Genomic DNA, 26,535 nt, shown 5'->3' on the forward strand with positions numbered 1-26,535 from the left:
TGTGGGCTGAAAGGGAGAGGGAGAGGAAGCACACCAGGCAGCTCTCCAGACCCCCCTCCCCCCATCATGAACTCCAGTCTAACTTTGGTATGTTCTTTCCTACAGAAGACTTGGAGACTGGTGTACTTGGGCAAGCATGGTAAAGAATGCCAGATTGTTCATTGGGAGAAATTGATCATGTATGTTCCTTGATGCCCTGAAGCTGGTCCGGGTACCTAGCTGAAATTTTACTGTTAAAGGTGTGAGTAGGAAAGAAAGCCATTGCATCTGCTGATCACTGTGTGAAGAATCCAGGTGGAACGGGGCATGGTGGCATGTACCTTTAATCCCAGCACCTTGGAGGCAGAGGCAGGCAGAGCTCTTGAGTTCAAGGTCAGCCTGGTCTACATATTGAGGTTCACGTAGGGCAATATAGTGAGACCCCCCCCCCCCCAAAAAAAAAAACACAACGCACAGGCTGGGCGCTGGGAAGGTAGAGGCAGGTAGATCTTTGTGAGTTTGAGGCCAGCCTAGTCCACATAGCGAGTTCCAGGCTAGCTGCAGACCCTGTCCCCAAAAGACCAAAAAACCAAAATCACAGGAAACACACACACACACACACACACACACACACACACACAACAAGGGGAAGGAGGAGACTGAGTGGGGAGGAAGAACGAAACAAGCAGCTTAGCTTCTTTTACCCTGGTGGGAGATAGAGATGCTCATCTTAATGTTTTGCTTTTAATAGTCAGTTAGATATTGGGGATCCCTGGAATGCTCAGGAGGTGACAGAATATATATTGTGCCTCTTTCCTTTGCCTTTGTAGTGGCCTTCAAAGGTCCACAAAGAACTCATTTTCATGCCTACTTCCTTTCAGTTGTTGGTCAAAGTGTACATATACCATGGGCACACATGTGGGTCCACATGCCCACAGCCCCAGCCAGAGTATGAACTTTCCCTTACTAGGGGAAGGCCTTCCCTTTTGATCCTGATGTTGTTTCTGACCCTTTAATAGGACTTTAATCAGTTACTATAAAGAGTTTTTACAATTAGTTAATACAGAGTGATGTGTGTCACAGTTGGGCTTGGAGCTCATCAACTTGCTCTTAGCTTCTCAGAGGAGGAGGAGGAAAGGAGGGGAGATAGGAACTGAGATGGGCTGGCAGGTAAAGGAATATTGTTGTCAGTTCAGAGAAGCATTTATTCTTCCTCAAGCTCTCCAGTCACTTGGGTGGAGAAGCCCAACTTGAATAGAGACTGGCTGATCTTGCAGGATTTGGACATGGAGCCCTAAATCAAAGGGCAAAGATGACTGTTCATAGAGAGCCAGGCTATTGGTTTCTGTAGCCAGTGTATTCTGAGCGAGCACTGAGCACTGGCTCAGTAGGTTGACTAGGGTGAAGGCAGGAACAGGGGTTTTTCTTCCTCTTTTTCTTATTTTTGGCCAGGTTTCTTATTTATTGTCTTTGTTTTTTTTCTGTCCTAGGAAGTGGAACTCAGGGCCTTGCTTGCATACTAACTAGGCAAGCATTCTAGGAGGACTATCTCTACCTGGGGTACTTTTGAGTGTTGCCCACTTGAGCAACTTTTTAATCTGATGTAAAAAAAGGCCAAATGTGATGGTGCACACCTCTGATCCCAACACTGGGGAGGCAGAGGCAAGGGGATTACTGTAAATTCAATCCTGGTCTACGTGATTCCAGCCCAGCCAGGACTGCACCTCGAGACTATGTCTCAAAAAAAAAAAAAAAAAAAAAACTGTGGACTTTCAGGGAGGAGGGGGAGAGAAATTCTCATACAAAATGAGCTCTGTGGAGAGGCAGAGTGGTCTTCATAAACTCCTGATGTTGGCCATCTGAATAGTTTCCTTTCCACCTTAACCAAGAGAGGAATGTTACCTATCTAGTTCCAGAGCTCCTTCGCTTTCCTTTCTAAGGAGAAAAAAAAAAATTCCATGGTCAGCAGTTTTTGCCTGGGGGTATGAGACTTGTCAATCAGCCATTGGCTATTAAAAATTAAAATACAACCAAAATCCACGTGAGAAAATGGTACTGACTTTGTGATACTGTGTATATTGCTGCAGTAATTGGTACCTCTAGCCGTTACTTACATTCATCCATTTTTATCTGTAGAATCTACTGTTCCTTCTTGAGAACTAGGAAGAAAATAAGGAACACGGGAAGGACATTTTTGGTCTTAAGGGCTTTTCTTTGAGATGAAGTGGTCTTGCAATGTTACTGAGGCTGGTCTTGAATTCTTGGGCGTAAGTGATCCTGGTCCTCCAGCCTAGGCTCTTAAGTAGCTGGGGCTACACAGGTGCATTGAATGCCAGTTTTACCATTTCCAACATACTCACCACCTCTCAGTCTTAAACAGTGGGAACCTTTGCCTGTCCTCTTTTCTTCAGAAAATATTTTTATTTATTAGTTTTATTTAGCAGCATTGGGTCTCCTTTTCAGTCAGGGTGGGAAAGGGAGGCAAAGGGGAAGAGGGAGGGATACAGGGCAAAGTTCTTTCCACTTTCAACTTAAAAGAATGCCACCTAGCTGCCCTTCAGATCTGGGAAAGCTATGGGAGTGTATGACGGCCCAGGGACTGTGCACCCAAATGGGGAGGCATGTTAACTCAGGACTAGAACAGAGAGAGGTGGCAGCTCAACTGGGTTTTGGACTATAGACAGAAAAAAATACAGAAGTGGATTAAGAAAAGCTGGTGGGTTGGCAAGGTGCTTGTGAGAAGAGAACTTATCTCTTAAGAATGGCGTTGGCATTTGATGGGGAGCGTCACAGGTAGGTAGGGCAGATGCTCTTGTCTCTTGCCCTCATTGAGCCTCCTGTTTGAGTATTATGTGGGAGGTGAGGGAGGACCAAGGATCAGATTTTTGTCCTACAATTGTATAGGGGGCTTATGTTGAGTATCCAGTCCTCTAAGAACTACAAAGGAACGCCTGGTGATGGTTCACACCTGTAATCCTACCAACCTGGGAAGTTGAGGCAGGAAGATTGCCCTGAGTTCAGGGTCAGATTGTCTCAACAAACAAAAGAACAACAAAGGTGTTTTTGTCTTCATCCCATCATATTCAGCTTAAGAAAGTGAAGCTCTGAGTGTAAGGCTGCCAAGGGCCTGCCTTCAGTAAGTAGGAGTGCTTGTTTTTAAAGCCCGCCATTTTATCTCCAAGGCTAAGCCATCTTAGAGGTGGGGCTACTGGTCCCTAGCCCTCAGGTGAGCCCTTCCTTGAGCTTTGTTGGAGTATGGAAAGCTTTGCAAATGAAAACGCCCCACATGTGTCTGTCCTTGCTTTGAGCCTCCTTGCTTCCTAGGCCGAAGGGGAGACTAAGATGGTGGATCCCAATCCTCTTCCCTTGTGTGGGCAGCAAAGTTAGGGAAAGGGTTTCTGCTGTTGGACTACAGTAACCTACAGAGAAGGATCAGGAGCCGAGTAGGATGAGAATGCAGATGTCTGCCCTTTCTCCAGCTGTGTGAGCTCTGGGATCCAGGGTCTCCTGGGCTTCTGTTTGCTCACCTGGATTCTCTCCACTTCCAGAAACCTCATGAAATAATCTGGGTATTTTCAGTTCTTACAACCTCCACCCTCTGATAAGGTGGGAGCTGTTGGTTGACGCCCCCCCCCCTTTATGTTCTAAAAGCATTGAGATGCCTGCCTTCTGCTGCACCGTCCCTGTAGCTAGGGATGAAGTGTCCCCTGCTAATGCCTACGAATCATAATTCATAGCTCATACATTTCCAGGGAGCAAGAACCCCATCATTATTCTTCTGAAAGACAGGAACAAGTCTTAGGTTGTCACTGGCCAGTGTCACTTGGGCTAGTCTTTTGACCATCTGCAAAAGCAAAGAACAGTGTTCTCAGCCTCCCATGGTGGTTGAGAAGCTCAGACCAGCCAGGCTCATAGGAGATTTTGTGTGCAAAGTGCTTCATAAGTCGGAAGTACCATGCAAAACTGTATTATTAGTGAGATAATGACACCCCAAAGAGATTGACCAGTAAGGCCAGCCTCACTCCCAGCACCCTACAGTGCTTGGGAATAAGGATGACTTCAGTGATGCCTCTGCTGTAGAGCCCGCGGGAAGGTCCAGGGGACCTGCTCAGGCCCCCTGCCCCAGCCTTCTCCGTGGGAGGCCCCTCCAGCCGGGTCCTGCCTCCTCGCGGGGTCCGGGAGGGCGACATCTCCGAGGACTGCAGTCTCCCTGGCCATTTTCTCCCCTCCAGCCTCCGCGGCCCCACTCCCAGGCTCCCACCCCCACTCGGTTCCCACTTAAATGTTAGCAGGCCTGTGCGCAGGCGGGAAGCCCCTCCCCCCAGGACCACCTCAGTCACGGCCCTGACCGCGGGGAGGTCGGTGCTGGATTTACGAAAGGACCCGGGAGGGGGAGCCTGCCCTGCGCCGGCGGTCCGGCTCGCCGATGGGGTCGGGTTTCGGCCGGTGGCTCTGCAGAAGGAGGGAGAAACAAAGGGCAAAGTCCCGGTCCCCACCCCCACCCCCAGCCCCCGGCGCCGCCGGGCTGCGGAGGCAGCTTGGGCCCCTCTGGACCGGCTGGGCGGCCTCGGGGACCCGGGGCGCCTTGCTGCAGCCGAGCACTGGCCGCGGGAGTCGGGGGCATCCTTGTCCACCTCCGGGCTCTCTGCAGGGTGGGGTGGGGAGCGTGTTCCACTTCTCCGGGGAGGTGTGGGGCTGGGGGAAGGGGCGCCCCAGGGCGCCTCAGCTGCTCTGGCCTTCTCGGTTGCGGTCTGCAAGGCTCCCCTCCCCCAGCTGCTCCCCTCCCCCACCTCAGCTGCTGCCGCCCTTCCCGGCGTTGCCTCCTAGCTGCCCTGACTGCTCAGCTTTCCCACCCTCCCTGGCGAAGGGCTGCGTCCAGGGCCCAGTCCTCTGCGCCGTCCGAGAACCGCTGTTCCTCCCGGGCAGGGTGGATGAAAGCCATCTTGGAAAGCGCTGACTGCCCTGCCGCCCAGAGTCTCCGAACCTGGGAACAAGGCCCCCGGACAGGACATCTTTTGCCCCCCAATCCCCCACCCCAAGCCAACTCAGGATGGACAGCTCTGCTGGAGGAGAGTAGTTGTAAGAACTTTCCCACCAGCACCAAACACACATTGTTAATGAACTCGCCCACCACCAACAGGTCTTTGTTGGCAACTGGAGAGGAGACAGCCAGAGCCTTTTTCTAGCGATGAGATAAATGGTTTTTTAACGTGTATAAGGACACAGTCGCATCTTTACCCATGCACAGTAAAGGGTCTCAGTATTACACACATCGTTTTTCATAGGGGAGGGCTGTGAACTACTTTCTTTAGACGCTGACTCCCTTTCCTTTCCTTCTGAGAGCTTCACCCTCAAACCTCATCTTGTGCCAGGCTCTCCACACTTGCCTTTCAACCCTGGAGAGACTCATCTCTATTTCGGCTTCCAGAACATTGCCTTCTACTGATCAGCCACTCCCGGCTCAGACTGGCCTCTTGGGTTCCCCAGTGCCAGACCATTTGGCTCTTAGGCTTCCTGGAGAGATGCTACATCTGTGCTGGGTGGTGTGAGCTAAGACATTTCCATTGAGGTGTTTGTAGGGGGTGGTGTTCTGTCAGAGCCTATCGAGTTTCCCCATCCTCCTGGGACAAGCCCAGGAACTTGCCATTACCAGCCAGGGAGAAGGGGAGGGGGGCAATGTCATGTAAGCTACCTCCTTTCAATATGTCTTTCCTACTTTAGGCTTTAGTAAAGGTTTCACCTGCACACCTTCCCCCCACCCCCTGTTCTCTTTCTTGGCTCCTTCCCTCTGTTAGCGCCTCTTGGCCAGCTCCCTGCAGGAACCACTCAGGTTAAAGAGTAAGATTCTACACCCAGCCCTGGGTGGGAGGAGGAGACACCAACTGGCTCAGGCGGACCTGGAATTTGCCTGTAAAGAGATCAGCTGCCCCAGAGCTTCTGTTTTGGCTTCCTCCTGTGCTGCCCAGATTGGGGGGGGGGGGGGGGGACCCCCACCTGGCCCAGGCGGCCCGGGAATTGCCCTTAAAAAGAACCACCTGCCCCAAGGCTTTTTTTTTGGTTCCCCCCGTGGTGGCCCGATTTGGGGGGGGGGGGTGGTAAGAAATTAAAATTGCCACAAAAAAACTGATATATATTTGGTCAACCCATTTATTCCTGAGTGAGTTTAAGCTAAGTATTTAGTGGCGGAGGCTTGCTCTCTTCCACTGGCCAACCACCTTCCCTCAGCTTATACCTTTACTGCCTTCCCTACTGTAGATCTAGCTGGTATTTTGCAAGAGAAGAACCTTCTGTGATTATCTTTCCTCTTCTTTAACAGACCTCTGACAGCCATCCAGCCGTATTATAGGGTAGTTAGCTGTTCTGCAAATTAAATCTTGTGCCCAAATTAGAGCCGCATGCAGTAAAAAGCCAGTTGGCAAGCATTTAACCATACAGAATATGGGCATTTTTCCTGATCCTGACGTCGGACTCTAATGGCTTCTGCTATGCTAACGCTTCTCTTTAAGAAGGCAGCATAGTGTTAGTTAAATGAGCACAGACAGGCTAGGAGAGCTGAGTTCTAGTCCTACCCCAAGGTTGGCTAGTCTTTTTCCTTTTCTGGGCCATTTCTCTATGAAATGAGAGTGACAGCTTAGAATCCTTTTAGGCTTGAGGGACTTTCTCTTCTGCTTCAAAATTTCCTTTAGGACTTCTTGCTGGTAAGTTAAAAGATGTGAATGTGGCATGCCTACGGTCCTCTGAGAAGCCTGTGGTTCCCAACCCCCAATTTGGCATTAAACACAGGTAGAAGCACCCTCCAGATGAGAGGGAATTAAGGTTAATCCAGAGGAGCTCTTGCAGATAGCTCTTCTTCTCACTTGTCTCCAGCATTAGCTTAGGAACTGTGTGTATGCTCTGCTTAGCCGCCAAGCTCTACAACCTCAGTTTGATCCCCGGAACCCACATGGTAGAAGGAAAGAACCGACCTCCACACATGTGCTGTGGCACATGCGGTCCCCCCACCATACACTTAAACTCAATAAAAACATTTAACAGATCGTGCGCACAGAGCTGCATTCCAAGTGGTGTCTGTGCCTTCTGGGCCGGCACACATTCCTTGTTGGTAGCATCCGCCTTGCCTGGTTCCACACCTCTCACTAGGTCACTTTTTTGTCCTGAGTCCTAGCCTGACCACCTCCAGTCTTGTCTGACTGCCCTGCCTCTGGATCATCCTGGCTCGAAGCCCTGGGCATGGAGCCAGCTCCTCCTCCCTTCCCGGCACCACCCCCTTTCTCAGCTACTGCCCTGCCTGGAGTGTGCCAGGCCAGCCCCCTTCAGAAGTTTTCCGTGACTGACTTTCTTTTTTTTAATTACCTCTCAGTCTTGTACATGGTAAAGAAGGGTGGGAAGGAAAGATTGAGCCCACCGTGAACTGGTAGAATAAGACCATCTTGGAAGAGGCAGAGGTGAGCACTCTCTCAGATGGAAAGGGTCCAGCTTTGGGAGGGCACGTCTGCTCCTGGGTCAGTCACATGGAGTCCTTTGGCGGAAAAGTCAGCAGAATTACCTGGGGGCCCAGTAGACAGCCTTATCTATCTGCCCCTCTCTCAAGGCAACTAGTGGACTGGAAACTCCATGAGAACTGGGCTATGAGTAAGGCTAATTCTGGTCACAGCCTGCTCAGCATAGTAGGAAAATGTCCAGCACCTTGGAGTAGCAGTGAAGTCCAAACCACACATGGAAATAAAACAAGCTATTACTATGTATTCACACATGCAAGTTTCAAATTAAAACCACCACACTAAGGTTAGGTGGGTGTGGTGGCACATGCCTATAATTCTGTAATCCCAGCTGAGATGAGACGATTTGGGGGCCAGGCCAGCCTAGGCTACATTATGAGATCCTGTCTCCAAAAAAAAGTGCTGTTAATACTAAAGATTAGATATGTATTCATATTATTTTATTTCTGGGTTTTCTTTTTTGAAAGGGGGTCAGATTACCATTCCAAAAAGCAATCAATGTAATGATTATAGAATTTTTTTCTCCCTGTTTTTCGGGGCTATAACTAAATTCCTAGTAATCTAGGATATTTTATATTGCAAAAAACATGCTGGGGGCTGGTGAGATGACTCAGTTGGTAAGGGCATGTGCCTCACGGCCTGACAATCTGAATTCCACCCCCAGAACCCAGGTGGTAGAAGGAGAGAACCAACTCCTGAAGATTGTCCTCTGATCTCCACACATGAGCCTGTGGGTACAGGCACATACACTCTATAAAATCTACAGGTGAGCCATCTAAGCATGGTATGTGCTTGAGATTTGGAGCATCTTTGTGACTTGCTCTTCTTAGCATCCTGGTTAGAACAGCAAATTCATGTAGGCTAGACAAGTGCCCTGTCACTAAATTATACCTGCATCTCCCTGGCCTAATTCTGTGTTTTTTTTGTTTTTTTTTTTCCGGTCTTTTTGACATAGGGTCTCCTGAAGCCCCAGCTGACCTGGAACCCACAGAGATCCTCCTGTTTCTGTATCCCAAGTACTGGCATGGTGTGTCACCATGCCCAGGAAATTCTAATTTCTTTCTCTTTTTTTTTTCCTTTTTCTTTTTTGAGACAGAGTCTTCTTGTCTTCTTATAGTCTCAGCTGGCCTGGAACTCCTACGTAGAACAGGCTTGCCTAACTCATACTTACAGGGAACGGTGTGCCCCTGTCTCCGGAGTGCTGGGATTAAAGGCGTTCATGCCCCGCAAATTCTATTTTCTTATTTCGTGGGGCAACTTCCTCTCACTTTCAGGCCTAAAAGGCCTGACTGAAAACTTGGACTTCTTTTAAATGAAGTTCAGTGTGTAGATGTATATGGGGTCTTAGCTTTGGGGTTATGGTTGGGATTCAGTTTTCATTAATGTTGAAGTCTTGAAATTCTGTGCAGATTGTTTGCATTTTTCTGGTGGAGAGTGTTCTTACCTTTCATCACATTCCTAAAAAAAGAGAAAAGCTAATAGCCAGTTACTCAGACCATTAAGGTACAGAAAATCCCTCTAATTAAGAAAGCTCACTATAGGTAGACAGGTTGATCCCAGTCTGGGGACAGGAGACAAGATGAGATGAACTAATCCTACTTACTGCTTGTTTCCCAGATGTGAGAAAAGGAGGTCCTGAGAGTTGAAGTCTTGACTTGAGACCCCAGGTGGAGACAGAGCTTGGCCTTGGGGTGGGGTGGAGGTGAAGATCTGAGTTTAATCTTGTTGCAGGAGATGAAAAGCTTAGGCTTGATTTAAGAGAGGGGCCTCTGTGGATTGGGGCCCCAATTGTGATGGGATTCCAAAAAATGCTGCTACCACCCTCCCTACCTTTCCCTGCCCTGGTTTAAGGGAACTCCTCAGTCGAGGGAGGGGAAGTCATTAACACGATCACAGGTGGCACCTTCCCCTCTGGGTATGAGGATAGAAAGCAGGGGAGCAGGTTTGCAGAGGATAGGTACTTCACAGTTCATATACCCTTAAAAGAATAGCAAGTCAGCTGGGGTGCCCCTACCTTTAATCCCAACACTTGGGGAGGCAGAGGAAGAGGTGGTGGATCTCTGTGAATTCCAGGCCAATCAGGACTGCATAGTGAGATCCTGTCTTTTTTTTGTAGCTTATTGCTCTGTTGGTTGTATTTGTGGGTGTGTTATGTGCGTATGTGGAGGTCAGAACAACCTGTGGGGGTCCTGTGATTGAACTCAGGTCACTAGACTTGGTGGCAAGCACCTTTTCCCACTGAGCTATCTTATCTCTGTAGCCCTAGCTGGCCTGGAATTCTATGTAGACCAGGCTGGCCTCCGTTTTACAGAGAGCCACCTGCCCCAGCCTCCCAAGTGCTGGGATTAACAGCATGTGCCACCATGTCCAGCTGTAAGACCTGCCTTAAAATATTAAAACAAAACAAAACAAAAGCAGGGAACAGAGTGTGGGGGCTCAGTACTGTAATCCCAGCAAGTGAGGCTGGGGCAGGAGGATTGCTGTGAGTTAAATTCAAGGTCAGCTTGGGCTACAGAGCAAAACCTTGTCTCACATGGAAAAAAAAAATGGGGCAGGGGTCTGGGGATATAGTTCAGTGGCAGGATGCTAGCCTAGCATCCATGAAGCCATGAGTTCCATCCTGAGCATCGAGGCATTGTAACAACACACTTGCCTGTAATTCCGGGAGGAAGCAAGTGATCAGAAGTTCACCCCATCCTCCAGACAAACAGCAAAAAGTGTCATCTAACTTGTTAGTGTTTTGGGTATTCCATCAAATCACTTTTCAACAGTCTAAAATATGTCTAAAATTATGCAGCTGGAGAAAGACACTACTAGTTTCAAGAATTAAGGAGCAGTGCTTTGGTTTATGGGACAGCAGTACCCAAGTGGCAGGCCCACTTCTTTGACTGTCATGATGATCTGTCTCTCTTTTTTTGTCTTGTAGTAGCTCAGCTCAGCCTGGAACTCTCTATGTAGTCCAGGAGGACCTTAAAGTCCTTTACTGTTTTAACCTCCACCTCCCAAGTGTTGGGATTACCAGTGTGAACCACCAGTCCTGACTGAACTCTGCATTTTGTTGGGCCCTCAAGCCTAAATGTACCGTAGCCAAAGGCTTATTAAAAGCACAGCAGTCATGAAAAGAACCAGGAAAGCAGACATTTGGGGTTCAAGTTCTGGCTCTGGCTCTTAGTAGTAGTTATGAGACTTGGACAAGATACTTGAACCTGACTGGGCATGATGTACACACCTTTACTCTCAGCACTTTCAGGCAGAGCTCTATGAGTTCCAGCCCAACCTGGTCTATGTAGTGATTTCTAGGCCAGCCAGGGATAAAGTGAGATCGTAGCCGACGAGATGTGCATGCCTTTAATCTCAGCGCTTGGGAGACAGGCAGGCGGATCTCTGTGAGTTGAAGGCCAACCTGGTTTACATAATGAGTTCCAGGCCAGCTGGGGCTACAGGGAGACCCTGTCTCAAATAACTAAAATAAACAAAAACCAAAGTGAGATCCTATCTCAAAACATCAATATATTGAGTCTTTTTTTTTTTTTTTTGTCTTTTTGAAGCAGGGTCTCCCTTGAGCTCCAGCTGTCCTGGAACTCACTATGTAGACCAGGCTTTCCTTGAACTCACAGAGATCCGCCTGCCTCTGCCTCCCAAGTGCTGGGACTACAGGTGTGCGCCACCATGCCCAGCTTATATTGAGTCTTTTAATGTTTTATATGTTACAAGGCTTTTGTCTGCCTGTATGTATATGTACCATGGCCTTGTGCCCAAGGAGGCCTGAAGAGGACTCAGACTCCCTGGAACTAGAGTTACAGATGTTTATGAGCTGCCATATGGGTGCTGGGAAGCGACCCCTGCAAGGGCAGCAAGTTCGCTTAATAGCTGAGCCATTGCTCCAGCCCCAAGATACCAAGTCTCTGGTCTGTCAAACAGAGCCACTGACACAATCTCCATGGGCAGCGGGAGGGTTATACAGGATGATGTGGATATTGGAGTCTAGTGGGCACTCCTGAATCTCAGCTTCCCTACCTCCTTGTGTGTGTATGTACATTTTCACACATATGCTGATATGTGTGTACATATGTGGAAGCCAGAGGTTGATGGTGTCATCCTTAATTGCTTTCCACCTTAGCTTGAGACCTCTGAACTGAACCTGAGGCTGTCCAATTAGGCTAGATTGGCAGGCCAGCAAGCCCTGGGGTTCTTCCTGCCTCCTTGGTGCTGGGATTACAGGTGCTGCACCTACCTCTTTCACCTGGGAGCATGAGTTTCAGCTCTAGGGAGAATCTCACCTTCGTACCATTCCTGGGTGGGCCGAGCCTCCTGAGGTTTTGCTCTCCTAAGTAGCTCCTTATGATCAATGATGTTCTTTCGTCTTTTGCTTCTCCAAATCTTCCCTGGCCAGTTCCCCTGGCCCTCACATCACCAGGTTGGCCTGGCAGCATTCCAGAGGTGAGTTCTTCCTAATTACCAAGTGTTTGTTGAGGGGCCCTCCAGGTCCTGATCCATGCCTGATGGACCAGGGCAGGCAGAGGACATGACATGAGAAAGCCACAGACTTGGCACTCATGAAAATCATTTTGTCTGGTGTAGCCTTTGCCCTTAATGACCATTGTTGGCAGTTCATTCTTGCAATAAACAGCCTTACCTACTGGTGGATTAGGGTAGTTAAAGAACCTCTGCAGGTTCTCTCTCATTTGCTAAACAATGGGTACCGGGGTTTGGTCTCTCCAGGCAGAGCTAGAACGACTCAGGTGTGCCTTTTTACTTATAGAGCATAAACACTGTTCTTCTTGGCCTGGTGGAAAGACCTGGCCTACTGGAGCAGGGTTGTTGACCAAGAAAGTAGAGTAGGTAGAGGACTTGAAGTAGGGCTCAAAGACAGTGATCATTTCTACGATTTTCTCATCACTGTGAAAGACCTTAAATGTTGTAATGACTTACCGTCCTTCTCACCAAGTGGCACATGGTAACATTATTTCTACGATTTTCTCATCACTGTGAAAGACCCTAAATGTTGTAATGACTTATCGTCCTTCTCACCAAGTGGCACATGGTAACAGCTACCTGCTGGCTCTTTTCATGCTGATTCAGCACCTGCAGTTTCTCAGGCACTGGAGCATGGGATGGAGTGCTACATGGCAGTGCTACATGGCAGGCAGCCTGGTTCACAAACCTTTTAAGTACAAATACTTTACTGGAATTGGTTTCTGCCAGAAGAAACCACCGTGGAGAGAAATAAAAGTTTCTGAGCCTCCAGGAGCCTCTAAGCCCTCAGCACACCTTCTTAATCCACACTCCCCTGTATGTAGCATGAATGAGTTATTCAAGGATCGAAATTCTGGTTACAGGTCTCAGCATTGCCCCATGTAGTTTGGACCCAAAAGGAATTGGGTAGTGCCATACTCAGTGGAAAACCAGGCTAAGGGCTTAGAGAGACAAAGGTTCTTGGAGGCCTCAGCTCCTCTGTGCCCTCTTCCCTCTGCTTTAATATGGCTGGGGGCTTTGCTGAAAGGAGGCCTGGAAGGGGCCTGGAGTGGGTTCCCAGGGTGGGGTGTGTGCCCTAGAGGGCTGAGGGAATGCTGCCGGCCTTTCTTTCATTGGTTGGGTGGCCCAGCCCTCCTCCCCCTCCCTCTCCTGGAACATTCCAGACATTCCATCCTATCTGCCTGCCATTTCTTTCAGGATATGGATTAACATCCCAGCAGAAAATTGAATTCATTGTTACCACCTTTCTGTTCCCTGAGTAGAACCTCCCTCCCTTCCTCCAGCTGAGTTTGAAGAGGGAAGTTTTGACCTTTGATCTTAGGTTTACTAATAAACCACTAGGGTTGCTTTATAGGTAGGCAGCCCTCTCCTGCCCTCTGTCTAAAAGGATTCATTGGAGGGGGAGGGATCTTGGTCTGGTACACCCCTACCATTAAACAAGAGCAAATGTTCATTTCTTCGAGGTGATCATTTCTTTCCCCCTGTTCTTCACCAATTTGAAAATAGTCTGTTTGAAGCCGGGTGTGGTGACACACACCTTTAGTCACAGCACTCGGGAAGGCAGAGGCAAGCAAATCTCTGTGAGTTCAAGGCCAGATTGGTCTACATAGGGAATTCTAGGCCAGGGTCTCCCTGTAGCCCCAGCTGGCCTGGAACTCACTGTGTAGACCAGGCTGGGCTTGAACGCACAGAGATCCACCTACTCCACAGAGATTCAGGATTAAAGGCATGTGCCACTACGCCTGGCTTGGGTTTATTATTATTACTAGTTCTTCCTCTTTTCTTTATAAAGCTTTCTGTAGCCAAATTTGACCTTGAACTCGATTTGTAGCCAAGGTAGGATGGCCTTGAACTCCTGATCCTCCTGCCTTTACCTTGGGTACTGGGATTACAAGCATTGGATACCATGCCTGGCGTTCTATATGAACTCGGGGGGGGGGGCAAGTACTGCACCAACTGGGCTATACTTCCAACCTCGTTTCTTTTTCTCTATAGTTCCCACTCTCTCTCATTTTCACTTTAAGGCTACTTTTCAGGCTGATCTGGAACTCACTTTGTAAAACAGACTAGATTTCCACATGTGGTAATCCTCCTCCCGAGTGCTGGGATCAGATCACTGAGTGTGTCTTCGGGCCTGGATGGATTTATTTCTGATCCTCACTGTATCTTGTAATCCAGCTTTGTTTGGCTAAGTTCATGAACCAACCGAAGTAGAGTGCCACAAAGATTCTCTTTCCCATACATCCACCTTTCCCGAAGCTATTTTCAGCCCACATTTTCATGGATAAAGACTTTAAATGCTCAGAATTGCAGACTAGAAGGGATATCAGAGACTGCCCCATTTCTGTTTTGTGCCTGGAGACACTAGACCCTGCAGTGGTAGAGGGAGGAAATCCGGCCCAGGACAGCCCAGGACAGCCCAGGCCAACACATTTAAGTTTGGATGCAGCACGCTTCTAGCCCCCAGCTGGAAACCAGCTTTATTTGTAGGCCGCTGAGGATACAAGTGGCTTAAGCAAGCCTTTAAGAACCTGAAGTAGACTGTCTCTATTTCTTTCCCTTTCTCTTTCCTTTTGGTTTCTTTTACTGTTCCTTTTCTTTCTTTCAATAGGGTCTCACAGCCCAGGTTGACTTCAAACTCTGTATAACCAGGGATGACCTTGAACTTCTGATTCCCTAGTCCTTTCTTGTATTCTAGCCCAGCTTTCCTTTAAGCCACTAGGATTTTGTTAGACCTTGTCTTTGAACTAAGAGTTTGTGATCAAAGATATAGGCCTAAATGATGATTGACTAATGCATCAAGTCAATTTAAGTGTCTTAAACTCAGGGATTAGGGTATTGATTTGGGTGGTGAGCAGTTTCCTGGGAGTTAGCCCTGAATCCGAAAGCCTTCCTCAAGGAAGTCGTATTTTTTCAGAGGCATTTTAAATCTAGGAAAGAATAAGTCTAGTCAACTGGGAGGGAGGTGGTCCTGATGCTGGGCTGTGTGTGTTAATCACTCCCAGAGCACCTTAGCATTCAACTGATGCATCTATTGTTACACTTTTAAGTACTTAGTCCAAGTCTTTACTAAGCTCTTTACAAATATTATCTAATGCCACCTACCACCTGTGAATAGGTATTATCCCTGTTGTACAAAGAAGAAAACTGGGCCTCAGAGAAGCTAAATAATCTTTTAAAGATCAGTGCTAATAGTGGTTTAGATCCCTAGCTGTGCCAAGGGCTTAACCACTGTACTGTTATCCTACTGTAGTTTGTTTGCATATATTGTTTCGCCTAATACAATGTGAACACCTGGGCCAGGCATTCCGTCTGTTTTGTTTATTGCTGCGCCTCAGTCTCTGGAGCAAAGTAGAACACGAAGTAGGTACCAATTAAATAACTTTTGGGTTAATTAATAGTCACTGTCTCATTTGACGATGTTGTAGTGCTAAACACAGATGCTGAAGGAAGGAGTAGATGAGGAACTAAGTTGCGGTAAACAAAATATTTGTGATCCTTTTGCTACCCTCCTGCTCAGAACATCTGGTTCTGAATTCCCCTCTGGTTGTGTTGGTAGTTTGGTGTCCAAGGTGAGGCTCCCCAATTCGAAGTTTGCATTCCTAATGGATTGCTATTCTAAGAGCTGATGGGGTGGAGGTGGGGAGACCTACCATTCTAAGATTTTTGGTTGGTGAGCAGGATCATCAGGAGGATAAGAGACTGGGACAGAAATTAGTAACTCCCAAGTTGCAGGGGCCTAAAAGCCTCTAGAGCTTTCTTTAACCCTTTGTGCTTTCTTTCATTTCAGGAGTCGGAAAATTCAGATCCGAAACATCCCACCTCAGCTCCGATGGGAAGTAAGTGTTTGGGAGGGATTTGCTCTGTGGCTTGGAGAGCAGAGACTGGACAGTAAGTCTGAGTCTGCCTGAGTTGGAAGAAATGACTAGAGAGGTCCCCTTGGGTCTAGGGTTGGTAAGGTCTCTTTCCTCACTCATGCCCTGTAGTAGAGCCATTAAGGAAGTTTTTCCTGAACTCTGAATTTTACTGATGGCAAAAGCACAGGTCTGCTTAAAAAAATGCCCTTTTCCTGGAGGTCAGGAACCTTCCTACAGATACTGAAGCTGCCATCAGCAGTAGGTCTCTGGCCAGATGGAACTGAAAGCTGGTCAGAATGCCCAATTCCTACTGATGGCCCTGCTGTGCCCCAGACCTTGTGGGGAAAGGGGTGTCCAGGTCCAGGATGCTCAGAGGCGTTTTCCTGCTTTCTCTACACTCAGGTACTAGACAGCTTGCTGGCTCAATATGGTACAGTAGAGAACTGTGAACAAGGTAAGACTGGGTGAGGGATGAATGAATGGGTGTGCAAGGAGTCATTCTGTGATCAGATCTGCTAGGAAGAAGAGTGGCAGACAGTCAGGCATAGCAGATCTTCTGGCCTGGCATCTAGACAGCTGGCCCATGGAACTGGGCTTCGGTCTAGTGGGGCTTGAAATTCACCCCTCCCCGTTATGGAGTCCCTGGGCTTGCAGGAATCACAAGATTTCAGTAGCAGTTTATAAGAATAGAAATTGTGCTGGGCATGTTGGCCCACACCTGTGGTCCTAGCACTTGGGAGGCAGAGACAGGTGGATATCTGTGAGTTTGAGGCCAGCCTGGTCTACATAGGAAGTTCTTGGGCCAACTGGGGCTACAAGGAGACCTCATTTCAAAAAGACAAAAAAAAAAAAAAAGGAATTTTTGTAAATTGTTAATTAAGTGAATGAAATAGTAGCTGATTGTGGTCCAAGCACATAGGAGGTAGAGGCAGGAGGATCAGGCACCCAGTTGTCATCCTTGGCTTTGTAGTGGTTTGGAGGCCAGCCTGGGCTTCAGGAGACCTTGTCTTGAATAAACAAAAGAATAGAAATTGTGTATTCAAATCTGAGCAAGTCTCCAACCCTTTATATAATTATTATTTAATTGTATATATAATTATATATATTTATTTTGAGACAGGGTCTCCCTGTAGCCCCAGCTAGCCTGGAATTTGCTATGTAGACTAGACTGGCCTCTATCTCACAGAGATCTGCCTGTGCCTGGGATTAAAGGGTTGGAAATGCTTACCTGCCCTTTTGCTTTAAAAGCCTCATTTTCTTGGTTTTGACTTGAATAGCCCACTGGTTATCTCTGATTGGGGTTCAGAGAGATGGCTCAGTGATTAAGAGCACTGGCTGCTCTTGCAGAGGACCAGGTTCAGTTCCCAGCACCCACATGGCAGCTAACAGCTGTCCTTAACTCCAGTTCCAGGAGATCTCACGCCCCCACCTTCTGGTCTCTGTAGGCATTGCACGCACAGGTGCACTTACATAGCATACAGACAAAACACTCATGAAAATAAATAGATGATCTGATTGGTAACTACATGTCTTTGGTCAATTAAACGCCCAGGATTTAATTATAAACAGTTCGATGGGCAGGAAAAATCCTTTGACAAGCAGGCCTACCAAGAGAAAAATAATAGAAAATTCTAGGTCATAAAAAATTTGCTGTGAATTTTGTGGTTTCTCTATTACTGTGATTGTAAATTCTTTGCAGAGAAAATTAGCTTAAATATGGAGCGTTTTGATTGGGTATAAAGCTGGTTTTAGATTTTTCTTAAAGCAATATATAAAAAATGTTACATGTTTATGGGTATGTGTGATGGTTTGATGCATATGTGCATTGTGTCATGGTTAAATTAGGTTAAGCATATTTGTCGCATCAGTTTATTTCTTTTTGGTGAAAACATTCCAAGTCCTTTCTTTTTGCTTTTTGAAATGCATAATGTCATCTGTAGCTGTCCTACTGTGCAGCAACACACTGGAAACCTTCCTCCTGAGCTGTGATTTAGTAGAGTATCCATTGCTCAGCCTCTCCATGTCCTTCCTTCCCCAGGCCTTTAGTAACCATCCTTCTACTGTTCAATGAGATCTCCTTCTTGTCCTCTCAATCCTGTCCTTCTCTTCCCTTTTCCTTACCCTTCTACCCTTTCCCCTTCCTTCCCCTTTCCTCTCCACTCCCTTTACATTCAGGAAAGATCACCTACTTTCTGAACCTGGCTTGCTTGCTCTATTTATTTCTTTTGAGACAAGGTTTCATTATGTACCCCTGGCTGGCCTGGGACTTGGTATGTAGACCTGGCTGGCCATACCTGCCTAAACCTGGCTTTATTTAGTTTAACATAATAACCTCTGGTTCCTTCCATCCACATTTTTTCTACATGATAGGATTTCAATTTTTATGACTAAATAGTATTTGTGTGTGTGTGTGTGTGTGTGTGTGTGAGAGAGAGAGTACGAGAGAGAGAGATTGAGACAGATTTTTGTTTTTCTTTTTGTGGTTAGCCATTTAGATTGGTTCTCTCTTTCTCTCTGGTCTTTTTGAGACAGGGTCTCCCTGTAGCCCCAGCTGGCCTGAAACTTACTATGTAGACCAGGTTGGCCTTAAATGCACAGAGATCCACCTGCCTCTGCCTCCCTAGTGCTGGGATTAAAGGTGTGAGCCATCAGGCTTGGCAGAAGCCCAGTTCTTGACTATTGTGAATAGTGTAGCAATAGTCTTTATACTTCGGAGAGACTTTAAGTTTTTGAAATCTTCAAGAAATAGCAGTTGCTTTGTCTGAGGTTTAAATATTAATTTCCAAATTCCTTGTGTGCTCTCTACTCTACTCTAATCCTATAACTTGCCTTTTATCTCACATGCCAGGACACAACTGAACTCACTGATAACTATTACTCAGTCCTGCTTTCAGCTTAGACTAACGAGTAAGTTAGGCTAGAGAGGCACAGTGAGCAGTGGTTTGGCGTTGAGTACAGGCTCAGCTGCCCTGGTTGCTGCAGCAGGTGTCTTCACTGCCTTGCCTCTGCCAGCTAGGACTTAGCTGTCTCTCACCTGATGAACAGTATGGGCTGTGTTTTATTTTACTGAGTAGAAAAAGCCCTGAAGGGCCAGTGAGCTAGCTTAGTACTACCAGCAAGCCTGAAGAGCCAAGTTAAGTCCCTGGAACCTACATGGTGGAAGGAGAAAACCAATTTCTGAAAACTCTGACCTCCACATGCATGACCACCCATGCAGATGTGCGAGTACACACACATACACATACAATAAGAAATTTTAAATGAAGTTTTTTTTAAAAAAAAAAGAAATGGCCGGGCGTGGTGGTGCATGCCTTTAATCCCAGCATGGGTGAGGCATAGTAGAAAGATCTTTGTGAGTTCCAGGCCAGCGGGAAGATCATGTCTCAAAAAGACCAAAAAACCAAAAACGATAAATACCTCTAATTGGCTTGAGAGGGGTCTTGCTATGTTGCTGAGGCTGGCCTCAAGCACACAGTCCTGTTCTAACTCCTCAATGCTGGAATTACCTTCACATCTAGCTCAAACGTCACTTTGTTTTTCTTTTTATTTAGGCAGAGTCTTCTGTATATCTCTGGCTGTCCTAGTAGACACTGAACCCAGACTGTTCATGAATCTCAGATCCTTTTGCCTCAGTCTGGCAAGTGCTGGGATTACAGTGCAGGTGTGTTCTGCCACACTCAGCTTTAAAAGTCACTTTCTTTTTGTTTTGGCTTTTTGAGACAGCCTTGACAGCCTTGTAGCCCAGGCTGGCTTGGAGCTTACTATGTAGCTGTTTTTAAAGTAACTCATGGCAGTCCTCCTGCCTCAGCCTCAAGAGTGCTGGGATTGCAGGTGTGCACCACTATGCCAGTCTTTAAATGTCACTTCTTTTTTGGTCTTTTTGAGACAGGGTCTCCCTGTAGCCTCGTCCTAGAACTCACTATGTAGATCAGGCTGGTCTTGAACTCACAGAGATCCATCTGCCTCTGCCTCCCCAGTGCTGGGATTAAAGGCGTGTGCCACCTCGTCCTGCTTAAATGCCAGTTTTTAAGCATGGTCCAGTCTGTCTACCTATCCCTTACCTTGTCTTCTTTACCCTGATGATTCTCCATAGCACTCATTCATGATTGATAACATTTACAGGCTCTCACTGTGTAACCCTGGCTGGCCTGGAATTCACAGTGTAGATCAAGGTTGTCTCTGCCTACCTCTGCCTCCTGAGTACTGGCACTAAAGGCATGTACCAACAAGGCCTATTTTGCTTATTTTTGCTCTCCTCTACTGGAATGTAAGTTTTGGATTGTTTGGTCACTCCTTTTATTTCCAGTTATTTAATGAGTTATTTTTTAATTTTTTAATTTATTATTTTTATGTGCATGCATGTACTGTCTGCATGTATGTAAGTGCACCCATGTTGTACAATGCCTGGGGAAGGCAGAAGAAGCCATTGGATACCCTGGAACTGGAGTTACAGACAGTTGTTTGCTGCCGTGTGGGTGCTGGGATTTGAATCTGGGTCTTTTGCAAGAACAGTCAGTGTTCTTAACCACTGAGCCATCTCTCCAGACCTGAATGAGTTATTTTTTATTGACTTTTAAAGATTTATTATTTTTACTTATATGTATGTGAGTGTACGCTACATGCGAGCAGGTGGAAGAGGTCATTGGATCCGCTGGAGCTGGTATGAACAGTCCAACATGGGTTCTGGGAACCAAACTGGTCATGAGACCAAGTGCTCTTAATCTCTAAGCCATCTCTCTAACCCCCTACTTAAATTTTTTTTTTACATTTATTTGCATATGTCTGCTTGTACCATGCTGTGTGTGTGCATGCGCATGCATGCGTGTGTGTAGGTCAGAGGATACCTTGGAGGAATTGGTTTTCATGTGAGTCTCAGCATCAAACTTGGGGTCATCAGGCCTGGCACCAAGTACTTTTACCTGCTAAACCATCTCACTAGCCCCCTATTGTTTCTTTTCTTTTTTTTTTTTTTTGAGACAAGGTCTCCTGTAGCCCAGAATGGCCTTGATCTTTTTGTTTGTTTCTTGTCCTCAAGTGCTGCGATACAGACGCATCATGTGCAGCCTGAAGTTATTCTTGCTGACCCTTCTCATCACTGAGGTAGGACAGTCTTGCTGATGAGGCTCAAAGGTTGAGGATGTGGCTCAGTGGTAGAATGGCTGAGTGCCACCTGTGAGGACCTAGGTTCAATCCTTGGTGCTGCAAAATAATAAGTACAATGTAAATTGGTAAATAAAATCCAAGCGCTTTGGTGGGATTCATGCCAGTGACTCATAGCTATGATGACCCAACATGCCTATGTCCACTGCCAAGAACACTCAAGTCTGAAAGTCTTCCTCTGAGAAAGGTGCAAGCATATTTTTGTTTTTTTCATGTAGATTCCAAAACCAAGGGCTTCTTTGCTTTGGCTTGAAGATAGCTTCTAGAATGGATTTGGGTGGTCTCAGGTCTCTAGCCATTTAAGAAAGGGATGCTTCGTGCAGTGGCACACACCTTTAATCCCAGCACTCAGAAAGCAGAAGCAGGCAGATCTCTGTGAGTTCAATGCCAGCCTGGTCTACATAGGGAGGTCCAGGCCAGTTGTGCCTACAGGGAGACCCTGTCTCAAAAAAAAGACCAAAAAAAAAAAAGACAAAATAAAATAAAGAAAGGGTACCCAAGACCATTTTTTCTTGGAACATTTACCTCTGTAAATTGCTAATCTCACCCAATGGGTGTTAATTTGTTTTGAGACTGGGTCTCAACTGTAGCTATGGCTGACCTGGAACTCAGGTTGGCCTCATCTCTGAGATCTGCCTCCCTCTGTGGGATTAAAGGTGTGCCCACCACACCCTACTGGGTGTTGATTTTTAGCTAGTTTAACTTTGCTGGGGTAAGTTTGCCTCTGGAGTGGGAGTGTGTATATGGGAGGGGGATGTTTGCCTTGCTGCCCAGTTGCCACACCTTTGTGTACTGGCTTTTTGGTGGGGAAAGCAGGAAAGGCTGGATTTTCCAGTGTCAGCAGTAAAGGAGGTCTCTTGCAAATTCCTGTGTTTCATTAGGTCAGGATAGTAAGCTGTGTGCCTTTCTGGCCTTCAGACACAGGAAACTGAGGTTGGGTTGGTTGGCAGAGCTCTAACTTTGGTGGCCTGTTGTCTCTGCAGTGAACACCGAGAGTGAGACAGCAGTGGTCAATGTCACCTACTCCAACCGGGAGCAGACCAGGCAGTGAGTACCTTGGAAATGTGGCTGGGAGTGTTTCTGTGTGAGTGGTAAGAGCTGGATTCTTCCATTTGAACTGGATAATGCATCAGATGAGGAACATGAGGAAGGCAGGCTGGAATCCCCAACTGGGTGGTTCTGCTATTGGTCCAGCCAACCCTTGAATCCCATAAAAGGTCTTTTCCAGGGACATGATTCCTTCATGTTCAAAGTTACTTTAGGAAAAACGCACTGAAGGGAGGGGTCGGGGAAGGTGAGACTTCTTGGCTTTGGTTTGTTCAGGAACTGCAGGGTCCTTTGCTGTGTGGATGGTGCCATCTTTTGGTTATGAGGGGAAACTGCCTGCTTTGAAAGGAGTTGGGGTGTGTGTGCGTGTGTCTGTCTGTCTGTCTGTCTGTCTTTTGAAACCATGTGTCGCCTCCAACTCACTGGCCCTGAACTGATTATTCTGCCTCCATTTCCTGAATGTTGGGATTATAGATGCGGGTTACCACGCCTTGCTCAAGAGCTTTAAATACAGAGTGTTAGGAGTCTACCTGATACTTTTCTAGGGCTCTCACTGGTATAGGCAGACCACACATTTATACATTACATATTGGCCATTTATAGTTGATCTGACATAGGATTTGCTGTATTTTGCTTTTGATGTTTTTTTTATTTAAAATAAAAAAAATTGTTTTGGTGGTTTTCTTGCTTCAACATTTTTCAATGGCCTAAGTGAAAGGTTCTTTTTATAATTAAAAAAAAATTATTTTAATGCTGGGTGTGGTGGTGCATGCCTTTGATCCCAGCACTTGGGAGGCAGAGGCAGGCTGATCTTTGTGAGTTCAAGGCCAGCCTGGTCTACATAGTGAGTTCCAGGACACCTGGGGCTACAAGGAGACCCTGTCTCAAAAAGACAAAAAAAAATTTATTTTTATGTGTATAAGTGTATTGCCTGTGGGTGTAAGTGCATCTTTATCTCACAATGCTCTTGGAGGTCAGACGAAAGCAACAGATCCTCTGGAACTGAGTTATGGATGGTTGTTAGCTGCATGTGGGTCCTGGGAATTGAACCCAGGTCCTGCAAGAGCAACCAATGCTCTTAACTGCCGAGCCCTCTCTCTAGCCCCTAAGTTAGAAAGTTCTTGTCAACGATAAATCCAAACTAAACGTGAAGCATCGCTGCATTTCTTTTCCCTTAGTGTTTTCTGTCTTAGGGACTGGAAGTTTCCTTAGGTGATGGTGGGTGGGGTGGCAGATATCTGATTGCCAGTGTGTCCCAGCTATAGCTCAGTGGGCCCTTTGCATAGGGAAAGTACTTGATGTGATTGGCATGGGTTTGAGTGACCAGTGGACTTTCTGTCTGTTCCCAGAGCCATTATGAAGCTGAATGGCCACCAGTTGGAGAACCATGCCCTGAAGGTCTCATACATACCCGACGAGCAGATAGCACAGGGCCCTGAGAATGGGCGCCGGGGTGGCTTTGGCTCTCGGGGTCAGCCTCGGCAGGGTTCACCGGTGGCAGCAGGGGCTCCGGCCAAGCAGCAGCAAGTGGACATCCCCCTCCGACTCCTGGTGCCCACACAGTATGTGGGTGCTATCATTGGCAAGGAGGGTGCTACCATTCGTAACATCACAAAACAGACCCAGTCCAAGTGAGTACTGGAGAAGGGAAGCTGAGTCTGAGTGTTGGTGCCTGGGGAGGCTCCTAGAAGCACCCTGTGGCGTATCAGCACTGTTCTTCTGGGAAATGTTGCTTGGGTGGTGACTGTTTCCAGTCTTCCCTCTGTGGGAGGGGTGGACAAGTGAGGAGGGAGAGTGAGTCTAGGCCATGGACTGTCATTGGCAGGAAGAGCTCTACCCATCAAGTTGTTGCCATCAAGTTGTTCCAGAAAACCTGGTCCTTATGAGTTCAGAGGCAGCAACCCCTTGGGTGTTCAGTGATAAGTGATCATTTAATGTTGGCCATGGGGCTGATCAGCTATGCCCAAGTCATAATTATGTCTCAACTCACATTTTAGCACAACCACCTCCTTCCCTTATCTTTATAGCAGATCAATGTGTATGGTGAAGATCAGGTCCCACTGTGTCCCAATCCTTAGTAAATCGCTTTATTAATTTACTTGTAGTTGGGACAGTGTGTTTGCTTGGTGTGTTGCTTGATATAGGACATGTAGAATCCAAGGGAAGGTTAACTTCACAGCCGAACAGCCTGGGAGTCCCTACCCAAGAGCTGTGTGGTGGTCTATGTTCTCTTCCCCAGCCACCTTCTGGAGGGGATAGAGACAGAGGCAGAGTAACAGGCTGGCCACAGTTCCCTGGCCCTTTCTTTGACCTTCCAGTTCTGTGCTTGACAGGCCTTGTTCCACTTTGATTGACAAGAGTGGGGAGAAGCCTAAAGACCAATGTTACTGTGGATGACTAACTAGACTTTGTCTTTGTGGTCCTCAGGATAGATGTGCATAGAAAGGAGAATGCAGGAGCTGCAGAAAAGGCCATCAGTGTGCATTCAACCCCAGAGGGCTGCTCCTCAGCCTGTAAGATGATCTTGGAGATTATGCATAAGGAGGCAAAGGACACCAAAACGTAAGCTCCAGTTGGACCTACTTGGACTGCCACTTCCCCCCACCCCCACTCCCACCGCAGTACTAGGAATCAAACCCAGGGCTTCACACATGTCAGGCAAGTAAGTGCTCTACCATTGAGCCACACCCTTAGCCTATACTTACACTGCAGTCAGTAATGCAGAAATTGAATGTTTCTAGATGTATAGTCTAGCATTTTTATGTGCCATTGAGCCACACCCTTAGCCTATACTTACACTGCAGTAATGCAGAAATTGAATGTTTCTAGATGTATAGTCTAGCATTTTTATGGACTCATACATAGCATTTATATTTGTGTTCATATGTGTGGATGCCTGTGCATGTGAGTAGTCACAGATGGAGTGTGAACAAATGAGTGTGCATGTGTGTTAGAACAGAGGACCATACTGAAATACTGTTCTATACATACACCTTTTTTGTTTGTTTGTTTTTTGAGACAGGGTCTCCCTGTAGCCCCTGCTAGCTTGGAATTCTCTCTGTAGACACAGAGATCCACATGCTTCTGCCTTCTGAGTTTTGGGATTAAGAGTATATGCGCCACCATGCTGGGCCTTTTAAAAAAAAATATTTTATTTACTATTTTTATTTTATGTGTATGTGTGTATTGCCTGCATGTAGGTAAGTGCGCCCGTGTTGTGCAATGCCCATTGAGGACAGAAGAGGCTGTTGGATCCCCTGGGACTGGAGTTATGGACAGTTGTTAGCTTCCATGTGGGTGGTGGGATTTGAACCCGGGTCTTTTGCAAGAACAACCAGTGTTCATAACCGCTGAGCCATCTCTCCAGCCTGGCCTTTTTTTTTTTTTTTTTTAAGGCAAGATCTCACTGTGTCCCTGGCTGGCATGGAACTTGTAAATGGAGCTCAGAGATCTGCTTGATTCTGCATCCCGAGTACTAGGATTAAAGGCTTGCACCATCATATCTGTTGTTTTAAGCCTTTTTGAGATTTTTTTCTTGTGCCAACATATGTAATAGAAAATACAAATTCACTGAGAGAGAGGGAGATCACCAACACAAGACATGGGATGAAGTGCATGCACCATGTGTGTGCATTGCCTGTGGAAGTCAAATGAGGGCGTTGGATCCTCTGTAATGGGAGTTAGAGGTGGTTGTGAGCCACCATGCTGGGAGCATAACCGCAGTCCTCCTTAAGAGCAAGTACTTTTAACCGCTGAGCCATCTCTCTAGCTCCAGTTGAGTGGTTTTTGATACAGCTTTATTGAGGTTTAATTAGTATAAGTAATCTTTAGTTTTTGTTTTATTTTTTTGCGGTGGGGGGGGCGGTAGGTTCTTTCCATGTTGCCTAAGCTGGCCTCCTGGGATCAATTGATTCTCCAGCCTCGGTCTCCTGACACATGCTTCTGTACCTGGCTCAATCACATAACTGTCTCTTTTCCCTTTCTCACTTTCTTTCCCCTGGGGATCTTGGCCTGGTCCTTAAGCATGCTGGACCATCATCACCACCACTGAGCTGAACACCCAAATCCAATTACACATACTTTTCAAGTATACAGTTTGATGAGTTTAGATGTATTTGTTTGTATACTACCTGTTAAAACCAGGATCACAGCTGAAGTAAAGCCATAGCCCTGAAGTTCCCTCGTGTCCTCTACAATCCATCCTTACCCTCAGTCCTGTTTATAAAAACCACTGATCTACTGGTTTTTTCATAATCTTACACTTTTGACCTGAGGTTTTCTACTGGGTTTGTCATGGATGACCCCGATGGCCAAGTCTGCTGCCACCCTTGAACGAGCTGTCCCTCACTTCCTCCCCAGGGCTGACGAGGTTCCCCTGAAGATCCTGGCCCATAATAACTTTGTGGGACGACTCATTGGCAAAGAAGGGCGGAACCTGAAGAAGGTGGAGCAGGACACAGAGACAAAAATCACCATCTCCTCGTAAGGATCTCAGTGTTTCTTGTTCTTTATGGGAG

The 26,535-nt window shown here is 46.9% G+C and overlaps 1 protein-coding gene across 2 annotated transcripts in view; it reads left to right on the forward strand.

Moving 5' to 3' along the window:
* Positions 1-26,535, forward strand: part of Igf2bp1 (insulin like growth factor 2 mRNA binding protein 1) — a 46,404-nt gene that overhangs the window by 9,985 nt on the left and 9,884 nt on the right. For both annotated transcript variants that reach the window (XM_008838298.2, XM_008838297.2), the window contains exons 3-8: positions 15,745-15,793; positions 16,214-16,265; positions 21,955-22,018; positions 23,368-23,649; positions 24,446-24,580; positions 26,378-26,500. In XM_008838298.2, the coding sequence (XP_008836520.1) occupies positions 15,745-15,793; positions 16,214-16,265; positions 21,955-22,018; positions 23,368-23,649; positions 24,446-24,580; positions 26,378-26,500 (705 nt within the window). The remainder of the gene's footprint in view (positions 1-15,744; positions 15,794-16,213; positions 16,266-21,954; positions 22,019-23,367; positions 23,650-24,445; positions 24,581-26,377; positions 26,501-26,535) is intronic.

The sequence above is a fragment of the Nannospalax galili genome, unplaced genomic scaffold (genome assembly GCF_000622305.1).
Source record: "Nannospalax galili isolate Female #2095 unplaced genomic scaffold, S.galili_v1.0 scaffold95, whole genome shotgun sequence".
In the NCBI taxonomy this organism is placed as follows: Eukaryota; Metazoa; Chordata; class Mammalia; order Rodentia; family Spalacidae; genus Nannospalax; species Nannospalax galili.